We start from the raw sequence: 17,014 nt of genomic DNA on the forward strand, positions 1-17,014 counted from the left end.
TTGGTTTGTTTTTATTTTGCGAGTTGGTTATTAGATGCCAGCCAGAGAATCCCCCGCAGCCCCGCCCTCTCCTCCCTGTGCAGCAAGCAGCAGGCGCACCTCGCAAACGGAGGGCGCCCTTACTCCCAGCAAATGGGCGATAAAAGAACCGATCGGTGCCTATGCCATCCCCAATATGCGCTGGCATGACGTCGGGGCAGCATGAGTACGAGCATTTTTTTTTTTTTTTTTTTTGCCGATGCCCGTGATGCCGCTCCCCACCACGATGCCGTGGCAACCGCCCGTATCTAAAACCGCTACTGATGATGGTTGTGTTGACAAATTTGTCCAAATCTGAAACTAACAAAGTACATTTAAGCTAAATACAGTTCACATAGGTTTCAATTTAAATACAAAATATTGTTTCAGTTTTTATTTAACCTCAAGTTTAGCTTTAAATTGCAGTTAACTGCATTTTCGCACTTGAATTTTTATTTCAGTTTTAGACCAAATATATTTCTTCATATTTGAGCAGTGCTGACAGATACCCGAACATTCAGCTGAACTTAATATTAGTCCAACTGAAGATCATAATTTAACACTTCACCACCCACTCTGGTCAGTGAACCAACATCACTGACCAGAGACTAAAAGTCACAATCTTGATGCAAAGTGTTTATGGTTTGGGTGAGGAAGACAGCGCGTGGCTCATGAACAGCGAACAGTAGGAGGTCGATAAAGCAGCGATAAGAGCCGTCGATGTTATTCGATCCTTTTGCAGTGGGACAACGACGTGCACGCTATCCCTGGTGGGATCAAGCACATGGAGGAAAAGGCTGAGGTAAGAAAAGTCCACCCAGTGTCTTGCAGAGATGAGCAAAAAACACCAGGGCTACCGGTGTTCTGACAAAACGTCCTACACACCGGAGCAGCTACCTCTGCTTACCACAAACACACGTCTCCGTTGCGTTGTGCCTATCAGTACCCACACGGATATATGTGCGCAATACATCGCTGTGCTGTCTGGGAAATCAACAAGCGGTTAACTTTCGGAGGAAGTGAACTACCGACGGTTACGCAGAGAAGAAAGCAGCGATGCCTGAGTCAACCGAGCACGTGGAAGAGGCAAATACGTCTCCTATGTGTCCCCCCAACGAGGACATTGAGGACGAGGACGTTGTGGGGGCAAATACCACTCCTATGTGTCCCCCCAACGAGGACATTCAGGGAAACGACGTTAAGAGCGCAAAAACCAGAGCAAAACGAAAACGCCTGGCCAAAGTTCTCGGATTAGTAGCAGTTGGCTTTGTAGCAGGTGCTCTAGTAGTTGGTCCACTAGCTGGTTATAATTGGTATCGGAAGGGTAGAAGTGAGTGTAAGGACACCAGTGCTTGCCCTTTCTCAAAAGCTGCTGTGGCCGCAGACTCCTGGAATTGTTCAGAGATTGGACGGTGAGTAACATTTTAAACTTCGGACACATTTTCGTTTTTCGCATTACATACAATATTACGCACTGTTCTGTTCCAAATGCAAACGTTAGCGCTAAAACGTCTTTGAAAACTGCATGACAGCGTCTCATCATGGAAGTGTGCGGTTATGTCCCCCCCCCCATTTTATAAAAGTCAAAATTCGGTGTGATCTGTATAAAATCTTCATGCCATTTCCCTACTAAATCATTTATTGGTCAAAACTGAGAAAAAGCCGTATTACGTAGAAACTATGATTCTTACAGATGTGGTGTGTATTGTCAACAGAAAGTACGGTATTTAAAGAGATGGGGGTGGCTGTTGCTCAGGTAGTAGAGCTGGTCAACTACTAACTGGAAGGCTTTTGGTTTGAGATATATAGATGGAGATGTGTGTGTGTGTGTGTGTGTGTGTGTGTGTGTGTGTGTGTGTGTGTATATATATATATATATATATATATAGATGGAGATGTGTGTGTGTGTGTGTGTGTGTGTGTGTGTGTGTGTGTGTGTATATGTGTGTGTGTGTGTGTATATATATGTGTGTGTGTGTGTGTATATATATGTGTGTGTGTGTGTGTGTGTGTGTGTGTATATATATATATATGTGTGTGTGTGTGTGTGTGTGTGTGTGTGTGTGTGTGTATATATATATATATATATATACAGTGGGGCAAAAAAGTATTTAGTCAGCCACCGATTGTGCAAGTTCCCCCACTTAAAATGATGACAGAGGTCAGTAATTTGCACCAGAGGTACACTTCAACTGTGAGAGACAGAATGTGAAAAAAAATCCATGAATTCACATGGTAGGATTTGTAAAGAATTTATTCGTAAATCAGGGTGGAAAATAAGTATTTGGTCACCTCAAACAAGGAAAATCTCTGGCTCTCACAGACCTGTAACGTCTTCTGTAAGAAGCTTTTCTGTCCCCCACTCGTTACCTGTATGAATGGCACCTGTTTGAACTCATCATCTGTATAAAAGACACCTGTCCACAGCCTCAAACAGTCAGACTCCAAACGCCGCCATGGCCAAGACCAAAGAGCTTTCGAAGGACACCAGGAAAAGTATTGTAGACCTGCACCAGACTGGGAAGAGTGAATCTACAATAGGCAAGCAGCTTGGTGTGAAAAAATCAAGTGTGGGAGCAATCATCAGAAAATGGAAGACATACAAGACCACTGATAATCTCCCTCGATCTGGGGCTCCACGCAAGATCTCATCCCGTGGGGTCAAAATGATCATGAGAACGGTGAGCAAAGATCCCAGAACCACACGGGGGGACCTGGTGAATGACCTGCAGAGAGCTGGGACCAAAGTAACAAAGGTCACCATCAGTAACACACTACAACGGCAGGGAATCAAATCCCGCAGTGCCAGACGTGTTCCGCTGCTGAAGCCAGTGCATGTCCAGGCCCGTCTGAAGTTTGCCAGAGAGCACATGGATGATACAGCAGAGGATTGGGAGAATGTCATGTGGTCAGATGAAACCAAAGTAGAACTTTTTGGTATAAACTCAACTCGTGGTGTTTGGAGGAAGAAGAATACTGAGTTGCATCCCAAGAACCCAAGAACCTACTGTGAAGCATGGGGGTGGAAACATCATGCTATGGGGCTGTTTTTCTGCCAAGGGGACAGGACGACTGATCCGTGTTAAGGACAGAATGAATGGGGCCATGTATCGTGAGATTTTGAGCCAAAACCTCCTTCCATCAGTGAGAACTTTGAAGATGAAACGAGGCTGGGTCTTCCAACATGACAATGATCCAAAACACACCGCCCGGGCAACAAAGGAGTGGCTCCGTAAGAAGCATTTGAAAGTCCTGGAGTGGCCTAGCCAGTCTCCAGACCTCAACCCCATAGAAAATCTGTGGCGGGAATTGAAAGTCCGTGCTGCTCGGCGACAGCCCCAAAACATCACTGCTCTCGAGAAGATCTGCATGGAGGAATGGGCCAAAATACCAGCTACTGTGTGTGCAAACCTGGTAAAGACCTATAGTAAACGTTTGACCTCTGTTATTGCCAACAAAGGTTATGTTACAAAGTATTGAGTTGTATTTTTGTTATTGACCAAATACTTATTTTCCACCCTGATTTACGAATAAATTCTTTACAAATCCTACCATGTGGATTCATGGATTTTTTTTTTCACATTCTGTCTCTCACAGTTGAAGTGTACCTCTGGTGCAAATTACTGACCTCTGTCATCATTTTAAGTGGGGGAACTTGCACAATCGGTGGCTGACTAAATACTTTTTTGCCCCACTGTATGTATGTGTGTCTTTGCAAAGGCACCCTGCAAAAAAAAAAAAAGCAATATGAAGGACAGATAGGGGTGAAGCCGATCCCAATTTCCTGCTAAATCACACATAACTGCATGCAAGTTAGGCAGTGTTATCTATCTGCGACTGCGTTTGTAGGTTTTATTGGATTATTTATAAATAGATGAGTTTTATTGATGATAGTTTTGTAGTTTGCTGTTGCCTTATACCACCCGCTTTTAGACCAGAGACAATCCAGCACATAACAGCAGGGTGCAAGATGCTAGCAGGCAAGGCATACATGGAACGCCATAACCAAGTGGCCGGCATAGTGTACAGGAACATCTGTGCCGAGTATAACCTGGAAGTCCCGAGGTCAAAATGGGAGATGCCCCCAAGGGTGGTGGAGAATGACAGAGCTAAGATCCTGTGGGACTTCCAGATACAGACGGACAAAATGGTGGTGGCTAACCAACCGGACATAGTGGTGGTAGACAAACAGAAGAAGACGGCCGTAGTGATCGATGTAGCGGTTCCGAATGACAGCAATATCAGGAAGAAGGAACACGAGAAGCTGGAGAAATACCAAGGGCTCAGAGAAGAGCTCGAGAGGATGTGGAGGGTGAAGGTAACGGTGGTCCCCGTGGTAATCGGAGCACTAGGTGCGGTGACTCCCAAGCTAGGCGAGTGGCTCCAGCAGATCCCGGGAATAACATCGGAGATCTCTGTCCAGAAGAGCGCAGTCCTGGGAACAGCTAAGATACTGCGCAGGACCCTCAAGCTCCCAGGCCTCTGGTAGAGGACCCGAGCTTGAAGGATAAACCGCCCGCAGGGGCGTGCTGGGTATATATATATATGTATATATGTGTGTGTGTATATATATGTGTGTGTATATATATGTGTATATATATATGTGTATATATATGTGTGTGTATGTATATATATATATATATATATATATATATATATATATATATATATATATGTATATATATATATATATATATATGTATATGTATATATATATATATATATATGTATACATATACACATATATATATATATATACATATACACACATATATATATATATATATATATATATATATACACACATATATATATATATATATATATATATATATATATATATATATATATATATGTATATATGTATATATATATATATATATATGTATATATGAGATAGACAGACAGACAGACAGACCAACCAACCAATCTTCTTCAGATAGATTTATTCTCTCTTCTTGGACACAATATCTGTATTACAGTGATGTCTTAATTGGAGACATTTAAAGAAGTAACCCCTCTCCAGGTTTTAACTGTCTGACATTTGTTGAAAGGTAACCAGGCCTTTTTCAGATGATGCTTTCCAATATGCGGAAATGCCAAAGTTGCACCAATATTTAAACCTACTATCAGTTTTAACAGGGCTGATTTCTGTGTCATATGCTCGCAAGCGTCGTATTCTTGCATCACTTTCAAACATTTTCTTTCTAAGTTCCTGGAACCAGATGTTCAGTGGTACTTTTATGCAGTTGGATACTTTGTTTTAAAAGTGACTGCAATAATGGTTTATCCCCGCGAATAGCCGGGAGCGGGACATGAACTTCAGCCTGATCTATTTCTCTGAACTGTCTCAGGAACATTCTTCAGAAAGGCGGCTCTGCAGTAGATGCTGCCATTGCTGCGCTGTTGTGCACCTCCATCATCAACCCACAGTGCGCGGGCATCGGAGGCGGGGTCATATTCACTGTGATGGACAGCTCTGGTAACAAGACACCCTTGCTCCTCTTAGCTCAACCCCGCTGGGGTTTAACATAATAATATGTCATCTTTTCAAAGGTAAAGTGAAAATCATCAACTCCAGAGAGACTGTCCCCAGAAATGTGAACTCTGACCTGCTTAAGTTGTGTCGTAAAACCACAGAGTGGACCATGGAGTGGCTGGAAGGTGGGCTGTTTTTCTGCCATAATGCTAATATTTATAATGGTTTAGTCTAATCTGCTCTTGGACTCACCTTTATGACACAGCCTCATTCCTCAAGAAAGAGAAACTGGGATAATAAAAAAGAAAAGAAAAAAGAGATAAAGCAACAGAGGGTTTGGCTGTTGGCAGTTATTCAAGACAATGAGTCGGTGTCGTATATGACACTATCAGAATAATCTAGCATAAATTAAAACCATGAAACACATGCTCCTTAGTTTCAGAAGCAACCAGAGAGATTGAAGTAGTTTCTTTCTCCAAACAGGTCTTAACAAGTCTTTTTCCAAATTATGCACAAGATGTAACACAAAAGTTCTAAAGGTGTAGACAGTTATCTGCAGAGGTATTTTTTACATTCTGCACCTTAGTCTGTAAGACAAACTCAAGATGTGAAGGATCATACCTACTTTTTATCATCTGGGATAGGGCTCTTGTCACCAAAGAAGCGAAGGAAAGAGACAGCACGACAGGTATCCGCCTCCTCACCTCTAACCTCATCTCCTGAAATAAAGTCAGGGCTCTAACACACTAAGGAATGCATAACCATTATTATTTAATTACTGTAAGCAGATTAGATATGGAGCGCTTCCAACTCCAGGCAGTCAACGAAAAACCAGCTAAACAACAACAGCTGGTTATAAGCTAACATTAAAGCAGGCTTGAGTTTCCTGTTTATGAAAGTGGGACAAACTGGTGGGATAAACTGGGACAAAATAATTGGACAAAAGAACAAAACACTAAAGACAGGACCCTCAGATGAGACAGAGATGGACTGGACACAAAGAAAGTCCTGGGTCCTTTTTGTCATATCTTTCATTTCATGGTGCATCCGATGTGTTTTTTCTTTTTTTCTTGGTCAAAGGTTTGAAATGCAAGCAGGTCATTTTAACACCCAGGTACTTCTACTGTGAAACCATGCTATTGTAATAGATACAGTATGCGTGGTCTTGCTGATGTCAACTCGATGGGAGCGTAAGTTGTTCTAAGACCTGTGTACACCTTTCAGCACTGATGGTGCATTGCCAGATGTGCAAGCAGCCAATTCCATAGGCAGTAATGTAATCACCTTCAAATGTTTTGAATTGAGTGGTGATAACAAGCTGCAAAAACAGCAGCACTTGTTAAAGCCCTTTACTGTTTAGCCCAGAGGATGCAGGATCCACATTTTCACACAAACAAACAAACAAACAAACAAACAAACAAACAAACAAACAAACAAACAGATTCGTCAGACATTAGAACAGTTCTCCACTTTGCCTCAGTCCTTTTTAAGTGAGCTTTAGCCCAGAGAAGACAGCTGCATTTCTGGATCATGTTCATGTATGACTTTCTTTTTTGCATGATAGAGAATTTAAATTTGTGGATGGCACACTGAACCATGAAAAACTAAGTACATGCTTACTGTTGTGGCGAGGTGGTCAGGGGGTGTTATGATTAAAATGCAACAGCGCCACCTAGGGGAATTTCAACCCTAGGAATTATAAGGAGAGTGTGTTTTCAGACTAAACAAAAGAATTACATAGGCTTGAAGAGACACTGCTGAGGCAAATTGGTTCCAGTATTAAAATGCCTTTATTAAATACATTTGTTAAAAGACAAAAAAAGGGTTAATAAGCAATTGCAGCCCAGAGCACAATGAAAGTTGACTGTGGCACGGCCTCAATAGTGTCCTAAAGTGTCCTATTATTTTACATTTCCACCAAATTATGTGTGTGTGTTTTAACAACAAAGAGAAATATAAAATTAATGATTTCTAAACTCAAAATGACCCGTAACCACACAGCTCTTTACATACTTTAGAATTTAGTCTGTGCAATACTACAAATTTTTGGATTCAAAGATTCAAGAAAGTGTTTATTTTCATGTGTACAGAAGGAATAGCATTTCTATGTGCAAAATGAACTTAGTGTGCAAATTGTCCTTATATGCAAATTTCAGTTGAGGTAGGTCAGCTGTTCAGGTGTCCGACAGCAGTGGAAGAAGGAGTTAGTGAGTCGAGATGTTCTGGATTTCACACTTCTAAACCTTTGTCTCGAGGGCAGAAGTGTGAACAGTCCGTGTTGAGGGTTTGTGGGGTCTCTAAGGATGGAGGCAGCTCTCCTCTGGACTCTGTGATGGTAGGTGCTCTGCAGAGAGGGCAGCGGGGTCCTGGTGATCTTCTCCGCAGTTGTTATCACTCTCTGCAGGCGTTTAGGCCGAGTGTAGACAGTTTGTGGATGAGTTTGTGAGGGATGACTGTGTTGAAGGCGGAGCTACAGTCAGCAAAGAGTACCCTGATGTAGGAGTCATTATTTTCCAGGTGGGAGAGTGAATAGTGAAGGGCAGCAGCGATGGCGTCTGACGTGGACCTATTGGACAGTAGGCATACTGCAGGGGGTCCAGAGTGTCTGGAATATTGCTCTTAATGTGTCCTTGTGTCCTTGGGCAAGACACTTCACCCGTTGCCTACCGATGGCGCCAGTGTCCGGCAGCCTCGCCTCTGTCAGTGCGCCCCAGGGTGGCTGTGGCTACAATGTAGCTGCCATCACCAGTGTGTGAATGTGTGTGTGGATGGGTGGATGACTGGTTGTGTAAAGTGCTTTGGGGTCCTTAGGGACTAGAAAAGCGCTATACAAATACAGGTCATTTACCATTTAATGCCGGCCAGCACCACTCTCTCAAAACACTTTGCAATGATTGGAGTGAGTGCAACTGGTCTGTAGTCATTTAGGCAGGTGGCTGGGCTTTTCTTGGGGAGAGGGATGATAGTTGTGGTCTTGAAGCATGTGGGAACTATGCTCCGACTGAGGGAAAGGTTAAAGATGGAGGTGAGAACATCAGCCAGCTTGTTAGCACATGCTCTAAGGGCCCGTCCAGGGATGTTGTCTGGTCCTGCTGCCTTGCGGGGGTTGATCTTCCTCAGGACCTTGTGCACTTGGTCTATTGAGACCGCTGGCGGGGGAGAGGGTCGGGTAATCTGGGGGTTCTGGAAGGTCTTGGAGGTCTAGAGGTTCTGGGAGATATGGGAGGTGTGGAGGATCTGGGAGGTCTGGGGGGTCTCAAAGCAGGTGTAAAGCGGGTTGAGATCCTCCAGCAGACCACCTGTGGAGCTGATGGTGTTGGTGGTGGCCCTATATTCTGTGATGTGCCTTGCCACATCCGCCTGGGGTCAGCAGAAGAATAGAAGTACTGCCTCTTAGCTGCTGTAATGGCTTTCCTCAGTGTGTACTTCACAGCTTTGTACTCCATCTCATTGCCTGATCTGAATGCAAGAGAGCGAGTACGCAGCATGTGTCGTACCTGACCGTTGATCCAGGGCTTCTGGTTGGGGAACTTTCTGATTTGTGTAGACAGCTTGCCAGGATGCTGTCCATCTTTCCCATTTTCTGGTCCCCAGGACAAATCTTAACTTTCCTCACAAGTCCATCTTTATCAGTCATTGTTTCTGCTTTGGCTAATCTTCACTCGTTCTGTGGCAGATTATCTGTCTGTGGAGGTGAAGCTGGAAATCTTGTGAGATCTTGTGAGGCCAGAGACACAGGCTGCTGTGGATGCACATGTCCCTGTCCCTTATGTTGCTGTCAGCAGAGTACAAAAGACCTTCCTGCATTACTCCCTGATTGTCTATAGTGTGTTGACTTTGACCTATGAGATGGACAGCAATACGAGGAGTATTTATTATAGCAGTTCACTTGTGGCAGACATAAAATAAATAAATAAAGAAAATAGAAATTAAAATATGTGTGAGATAGATGGATCAAGAAAAGAAAGGGGGCTCCAGACACCATTTATTTAAAGGGTCCAGAGTTCTGTGCTACACTCCTGCACACAGGCTGCATAAACAGTAAGAAAAGTAAGTATAAGATGCTAAATGCTTCTTTAAGCCAGAAATAGTGTAAATATGTAAATGTAGTGAAATAAACTAAAAGTAAGTGTAGGATGCAAAATGTTATCTCTAACATAATCAGTTACAAACAGACACACATTTCCCTCTGAAATGGAGCAGAATAGAATAGAGTATTTACAAAGCACCAAATTATAACAAATGTCATCTCAGATCATTAAAGGTCAGGACCTTACAATTTACTCAAAACACGAGCAAATGTATGTGTGACTTTCCAGCACTGACTATCCATTATCTATCTAACCAGATAGCAGATGGATTGGGGTTCCTGGGGAAATTCGAGGTTATGAAGCGGCACACCGGCTTTATGGGAAGTTGCCGTGGGCCGACCTCTTTCAGCCGACCATCAAATTAGCCAGAGAAGGATTCCCTATTCCTTACTACCAAGGTCAACACATCCCACGCATTGGCAACACGTCACTACGGTATGAAATACACCCACAATGTGATTTCAAAAATACAAATGAATGTTTTAGGCGATCGTGGCTCAAAGAGTTGGCAGTTCGTCTTGTAACCGGAAGGTTGCCGGTTCGAGCCCCGGCTTGGACAGTCTCGGTCGTTGTGTCCTTGGGCAAGACACTTCACCTGCCGCCTACTGGTGTTGGCCAGAGGGGCCGATGGCGCGATATGGCAGCCTCGCCTCTGTCAGTCTGCCCCAGGGCAGCTGTGGCTACAGCTGTAGCTGCCTCCACCAGTGTGTGAATGTGAGAGTGAATGAATAGTGGTATTGTAAAGCGCTTTGAGGGCCCCGAAAAGCGCTATATAAATGCAATCCATTATTATTATTATTTTACTGTCTTTGTGTTTTAGGAAGTTATATTTAGATAAAAATGGGAACCTGCTTAAGACCGGGGATACTGTGAAATTTGAGAAACTGGCTGACACTTTGGAGACGATCGCAAACGAGGGACCAGATGTGTTTTACAACGGAACAATAGCAGAGAATTTAATCAGTGACATACAGAAAGCAGGTATTATCAGACGGGATTCATCCTGCTCTCTTTTCTGAACATTTTCTGTTTGCCAGGCACAATGATCTAATTACAAATTAACAAATCGATTCGTTCTGTAAAAATCTACCATGATCACTGTGTGCTACACTGTGATCTGTCTCCATTCAAAGTCTTGATTATGAAATGCGTTGTGTTCATTTTTGCTCAACAAAATCATTTGTTTTAATGTTTTTGCTCAGGAGGAAAACTCACACTGGAGGACTTGGCATCGTATCAAGCTAATGTGACTGATGCGTGGAATATTTCTCTGGGAGAGTACCGGATGTACTTCCCTCCGCCTCCTTCAGGAGGAGCCATCCTCAGCTTCATCCTCAACACCATGAAAGGTTCCTGATTGTTGCTTCTAGCATGTGGAGATGATCCTTATCAATCTTTACAAATGTGATACACTAGAAATGGATGTTTTAAATAAAAAACAAACAATTATTTATATTTTCAGGATACAAAATGGAATCAGAACCTAAGACGACTGATGAAAAGATTTTGTTTTATCACCGTTATATTGAAGCTTTAAAATTTGCCAATGGATTAAAGAAACATATCAGAGATCCAAACTTCAGCTCAGATAAAGTAAGTATCTCAAAATTTGCACCTGCTTTGTTGCATATAGTATGATTATATTTAAGTGACTAAATGAGTAAATGTAGCAACACCACATCAGCCTCTGCTCTGCCTGAACCCTGTGCTCCACCCCGCCTGCAGCTCATCCACAAACCACATCCCACCACAGTCGGTTTATGCACATTGATAATGAGTTGAGGTCTGAAGTTTTTTGTAATATCTCTGAGCATTGCACAGTCGGATTTTCGGTTAATTTGCTGGGGCGAGCTTGCGACTTTGCAAGTCGCTGGTTGAAGATGCTTCTGCTGTGTCTGTCACCAGCAGCGTCAGTGATGCATCAATGATCAAAATTCTGTTAATATTTGGCTGTAAATTGTTAATTTTCTTGATATCAATGTATTTTCTGTAATGTGCTTATTTATTTCGTTTGATTAATTCTCTGTATTTCACACAGATGGCAAAGAATTTGACAGTGGATAGCTTTGCCAACCACATACGGAGCTTGATCAGCAGCGACAAGACTCAAGATCCCCAGTATTACGGCAAAAACTCATATCTGGACAGCATCGGCACCACACATGTATCTGTGCTGGCTGAAGATGGATCTGCTGTGTCTGTCACCAGCAGCATCAACGACGAGTCAGTACCTGCATCATTCTGTTTCACTGCTAGAAACCAGCTGACTTTTCCACAACAGTGTCACAGGGTTTAGACCTAGTTCATTTAATGTTTACTCTTTACAGATTTGGGTCCAATGTCCTCTCTTCAAGCACTGGAATCATCCTCAACAACCACCTAAATGACTTCTGTGGTCGAGCTCATAACATCTTTCATGGTAAGGGATCAGCAGGATTCCTTCTGAATTTAATATTTATTAACAAATATTCTGGACCTCAGTTCTGATTTGTATAGTACTAATTCGCAGTTGTACTTCATCTTTACTTAAACTAACGTGTTTAGCATGGTTAATATCAGCGGTCCCCAACCTTTTTTGCGCCACGAACCGGTTCATGCCCGACAATATTTTCATGGACCGGCCTTTAAGGTGTCGCGGATAAATACAACAAAATAAAACTAGTACCGGTACCGAAAAAAAGAAGGTTTATTCATAACACACGTGAAAAGACCCAGGAAAACAGAGTAAACGATAAAAACGATAACAAAATAACGCTGAAAACCGATAAAAACCCTGAAAACTATACATTTCACACCTGAGCCTCAACTCTCGCGGCCCGGTACCAAACGACTCATGGACCGGTACCGGTCCGAGGCCCGGGGGTTGGGGACCGCTGGTTAATATAACATATACTTGATAAATATGCATGTTTGTACATGTTAGCATGTTGGGGGGCAAATATAAGAAATTTGAAAGAAAAACAACAACACCTCAGGAAACTGCACACCATGAATTATTAATCTAAGAGTACCAAACAAAAGCACCATTGAGGAAATGAGCGCAGAAAATTGCATTTCATAATTCATTGTGACACCTTGTCATCTGACAATTGATGAAAAGAATCAACAAAACTGCCAAACTGAAGCACATCATGTAAATTTGGATTAAAATGCCATTTTCCATTTAATGCCATAGCCTACTGAAATGTTTTGAATGTTCAAAAACAGGCACAGTTGAGCTCTGAGTGAACTTCTATAAACACAAATTACACAAGCTCTCTAAATCTGTCCTGTCTTCCTCACCTCACTCTTCAGCTGGTCACAGCAGATGACTGCCCCTCTGTGAGCCTGGTGCTGTTGGAGGTTTCTTGCTGTTAAAAGTGAGTTTTTCCTTCACACTGTCATTAAGTACTTGCTCATAAGGGGCTCGTCTTATTGTTCAGTTTTGTCTCTACTGAAGTGGGTTAACCTTATAATATAAATGTGCTGTTGTGATTTAACAGTATATGGATATTTATATTCATTTATACTGTATATAGATAGGGCAGCACGGTGGCGCGATGTTGCCTTATAGCAAGAAGGCCCTGAGTTCGATCCCACCTCCTGTGAGGAGCTTGCATGTTCTCTTTCTATGTTTGTGTGAGTTCTCTCCGAGTACTCTGGCTTCCTCCCACAGTCCAAAGACATGCAGTTAGTAGGGTTAGGCTAATTGGTGATTCTAAATTGCCCATAGGTGTGAATGTGAATGGTTGAGTGTCTCTCTGTGTTAGCTCTGCATCAGGCTAGCGACCTGACCAGGGTTTAACCTGCCTCTCACCCTATGATAGCTAGGATAGGCTCCACTGCCCCCGCAATCCAGGTATGAAAATACTGCAAGAAAATACAGTCACTGATTTATGTATGAAACATTTGTATGAATGATTTATGCTCAAATATGTGTGTACAGACTGATTTCTGCTTTCTAGTTTCGCCGTTCAAGGTCTTTGTTGTATTTCTCAGGGGAGCGGCCTCCCTCCAATATGGCCCCATCTGTGCTGAAGTCTCCGTCGAAGACGCTGGTGATTGGAGGGTCTGGTTCTGAAATGATTCCACCGGCTGTGGCCTCGGTACGTATGCATGGTACACACACAAAGGTGCCGTTACATATTAAATAAAATAAATTCATGTGGACCAATGCCCGTCTTTGCTGTTAAAGGTTGCATCATAGTAAGAGGATTCTTCACCCTAATTTATCCTGTAATCATCACTTTCTCACCTCATAGATTTATTTTTTCTCTCCAAGGCGCTCATGAACCACCTTTGGTTTGGAAAGAGTCTTAAGGAGGCAATTGATACTCTGGTTGTTCTTGTAGACTCTCAAAGTGAAGTAAAACTTGAATCCAAGCTTGAAAAGGTAATTTATTCAGTGTATTTAAATGATAAATTAATAATTTCTACAGGTTTTGTTCCATCTGAGACTCTCTCCTCTTTGTCCTGCAGGATGTAGTTGATGGTCTTGAAGCTCTGGGACACAAAGTAGCAAAATTCTACAACACAGTTAACGCTGTGGAAAAGGCGGGCAGCTGTATCTCTGCATGGTCTGATAAAAGGAAAAAAGGCAAAGCAGCTGGTTACTGAGACCAAGAATCAGTGATGTTAGTTATACAGCATGGCTTTAAGGTTATGATAGCAGAGCTGGACATGGCATATTATGTTTAAGTGGAAGCTAGCGAGCTAACTTCCTGCTAACTTCTAACTCTGTTGAATTTAATAAATTCTGTTTTCATGGATGCCTGGAAGTTAAACTTAATTATTACACCTGGTAGAGCAGAACGCTGATCATTTTATTAAAGATGAAAGAATTTAGACAGTTTGTAACTCTCAGTGATGCCACAGTGTTCCTTTGACTGTGGGACCCAGAAACGGTTAATGACGTCAAACTTAAAGACCTCATATCTATTTCAAACTATTTACAGAACACCAATAGGAAAGGATGGTTTTGTTTCTTGTTTTTTTATAATTTTTGTGCTTTTGAGTGTTTGCCTTAGAAAATGCAGTTTTTACTGTTTCTTCCCTCAGTAAACATAAACAACGATTCAGGAAAAAACATTACATATATTTTTTTTATCATGACTCTAGTTTTACGTGGCCTTTCAACACAACATACACTTTTAACACAAAAGTGAAGACTCAGGGTTGTCTTGGGTTGTTGCTATGTCATCTTAAATTGGTCATGTGATTGGTTTATCATGGCTATTTTTCCTCAGCAAATCAGCAGCACTTGTGCGATTGTTTCACCCTGGAGACCACTTCGACTGTCTGAGTGTTGAAAATATTATTTAAATCCCAAATTTAATGCAAAATAGTGCAAAGACAGCATGATAGAATGTTTTTGAAAAATTGATATATCGGCCTTGATTTTATACAGTCAATATGATCTATTATATTCTTTTATCATAGAATATATAAAAACAAGGACACCGCTTTCAGGTTGAAATGTGAAGCCTGTGTCTGTTTCTTCAACCTGCATCAGGCCAGCAGGAAGAGACTGACCGCAGAAATCTTTGGTTATATGAAAGATTGTTGGAAAAAGAGCTACAATTCACATTTTCAAGTCTCATCAAATTCATGTTTACTTTGTAAATTTTAGCCCACTGGATTGTCCAGAAGTGAGAGAAAGTAAGGTCCACTTTAGGACAGCCCTAAGTTATCTATCAATTGATTTGTAGTTTAAACAAACAAACAAATCAAAAAAAGTTTGGAGTCCTACAACAGCAGTGCAGTTACTGTTACAGGCATGTCAGCATTAACAAAACTAGATCTCACAGACTGTTCGAGCCAAACAGAAAGGTCAGGTTTTTATCTGAATATTATACACCACATTTAAATGCTTTTCAATATTAGGTTTTTTTCTTCAGTTTGCATATTAAGATTTTTTTGCTCAGTTCATCCTGTTATTGTTTTGCTGTTATAAAGTGTGGGTAATTCTGCTGATGTGCTCAGGGTAAAAGTTAAAACAGTTTGTGAAGCAACAGTTTTCTTTTTATAGCTGTTTAATGTGTTTTATTGACAGGAATAGATAACCCGGACTTGAACTGAAAATGTTTTATTTTGCCAGTTTTGTGTACAATAAATTCCTTTCTTCAGTGTTTAATGTCTGCCTTGTTTTCATTATTGGATTACATCCAAGCTGCCTTTTGGAAATCACAAGTCAGAAACTTTATGTTCTACAGGAGATGACAGAAGCTTATAGAAAACAATTGCTTTCAAAACACACAGGTCATGTGACTGTGACAAAATCTGAAGTTTTGGTGCACTTCACCCCAGTTCCAACAGGTGGCGTACCTGCTGCTTCAAGGTTCTGCCAGGCACCAGAATTCACATTTTTATCAACCGGAGTGATTTGTAATCATTTAATCATTTTTGACATTACTGCTTTAATTTATTAAACACACATGTGTAAAAGAAAACAATACCCTCTCTCTGACCTGAATTTGAAGCGTAATCAAATCAATATTATATAGATAAATATCCTACTCTGATAATCCTGGTTTACAGATTGGAGAAAGCAAGATACTGCCGGGTGAGCTCCATTCACTCATATAAGCAGAGAGAGAGACACACCGAGCTGCAAACTCATAAAAATATCTCAATAAAAAAATGTCATCCTCACTATATACACACTATATTTGTACTGTAGATAAGAAAAGCTAGAAAAACACATCCATTAATTTCAGGTGATCGATTTCGTAACAGTTTTCATAACAGATTCGTTTTTTCTTTTCTTTTCTTTTAAAGAAAATTCTTGCTGATGCTTCTGGTGTGAATATCTGATAAACAACACAAGGCAGGTTTACTATAACCAAAGCTCAGCACTCACAGTAAACATGTCACTGTTACGAGATAGACAACATTCACAGCAGTATAAATTTAAAAAAGGTTTCTTCATGTTTCAGAAGTCGCTCAGCAGAGGATGATTCGAGTCAGCATGCATGAAGTGGACTGTTACAACTGATCGGAATTAGTCCATCAAAATATAATACATGTCAACTTTTTATAAAGAAGGAAAACACATTTAGTGTTAAATTGACTAAAGATAAAGCCAAATTTTATTCCAGCTTCTAGCTTTGTTCTACTGTGTAAGTAAAGCAAACCTGATGACAGGAACTCCCAGAAAATGTAAAAAAAACCATGTAGAAGTCAACCAAACACATCCAAATTTTGAGCGCTTTGAGCAAAAAATAAAGCTCAAAACCAACTGTAAACCTGTGTGGTTTTTACAGTAAATGTAGTAATGTTACCCACAGATGTATTTGGGGCTCACTTGTGAGCGATGGCAAGGATTCTATTAAATTATAATAGTATTAATCTATAATAATCCTTATGTGTTAGAGTGTAAATGGCCTGCATTTGTATAGCGCTTTTCTAGTCCTTAAGGACCCCAAAGCGCTTCACACACATTCACACA

The 17,014-nt window shown here is 41.4% G+C and overlaps 1 protein-coding gene across 5 annotated transcripts; it reads left to right on the forward strand.

The window, feature by feature from the left end:
- Positions 1-342: 342 nt before the first annotated feature.
- LOC120731472 (glutathione hydrolase 5 proenzyme-like) lies at positions 343-15,695 on the forward strand. 5 transcript variants are annotated; one of them, XM_040028478.1, is made up of 12 exons: positions 343-1,430; positions 5,373-5,500; positions 5,575-5,682; positions 9,846-10,023; positions 10,409-10,569; positions 10,791-10,937; positions 11,051-11,181; positions 11,627-11,811; positions 11,916-12,007; positions 13,567-13,673; positions 13,920-13,960; positions 14,047-14,164. In XM_040028478.1, exons 1-11 carry the CDS (start codon positions 1,075-1,077, stop codon positions 13,935-13,937), a joined length of 1,611 nt encoding a protein of 536 aa, XP_039884412.1. In that variant the 5' UTR covers positions 343-1,074; the 3' UTR covers positions 13,938-13,960; positions 14,047-14,164. The 5 variants fall into 5 exon arrangements, 4 of the variants coding, with proteins under 4 accessions (XP_039884412.1, XP_039884415.1, XP_039884414.1 ...); XR_005695372.1 differs by lacking the exons at positions 13,920-13,960; positions 14,047-14,164 and adding exons at positions 12,883-12,947; positions 13,850-13,865 and having other exon boundaries at positions 348-1,430; positions 13,533-13,673; XM_040028477.1 differs by having other exon boundaries at positions 355-1,430; positions 13,850-13,960; positions 14,047-15,695.
- Positions 15,696-17,014: the final 1,319 nt, after the last annotated feature.

The sequence above is a fragment of the Simochromis diagramma genome, unplaced genomic scaffold (genome assembly GCF_900408965.1).
Source record: "Simochromis diagramma unplaced genomic scaffold, fSimDia1.1 OVJJ01000781.1, whole genome shotgun sequence".
NCBI classification, from domain to species: Eukaryota; Metazoa; Chordata; class Actinopteri; order Cichliformes; family Cichlidae; genus Simochromis; species Simochromis diagramma.

Excerpts from the sequence above, each read along its gene's own strand:
- LOC120731472 (XM_040028477.1), top strand. The coding sequence starts at position 1,075 with ATGCCTGAGTCAACCGAGCACGTGGAAGAGGCAAATACGTCTCCTATG. Across the intron at positions 5,501-5,574 it reads CACTGTGATGGACAGCTCTG|GTAAAGTGAAAATCATCAAC; the intron begins GTAACAAGACAC and ends ATCTTTTCAAAG. Across the intron at positions 10,938-11,050 it reads CATCCTCAACACCATGAAAG|GATACAAAATGGAATCAGAA; the intron begins GTTCCTGATTGT and ends TTATATTTTCAG.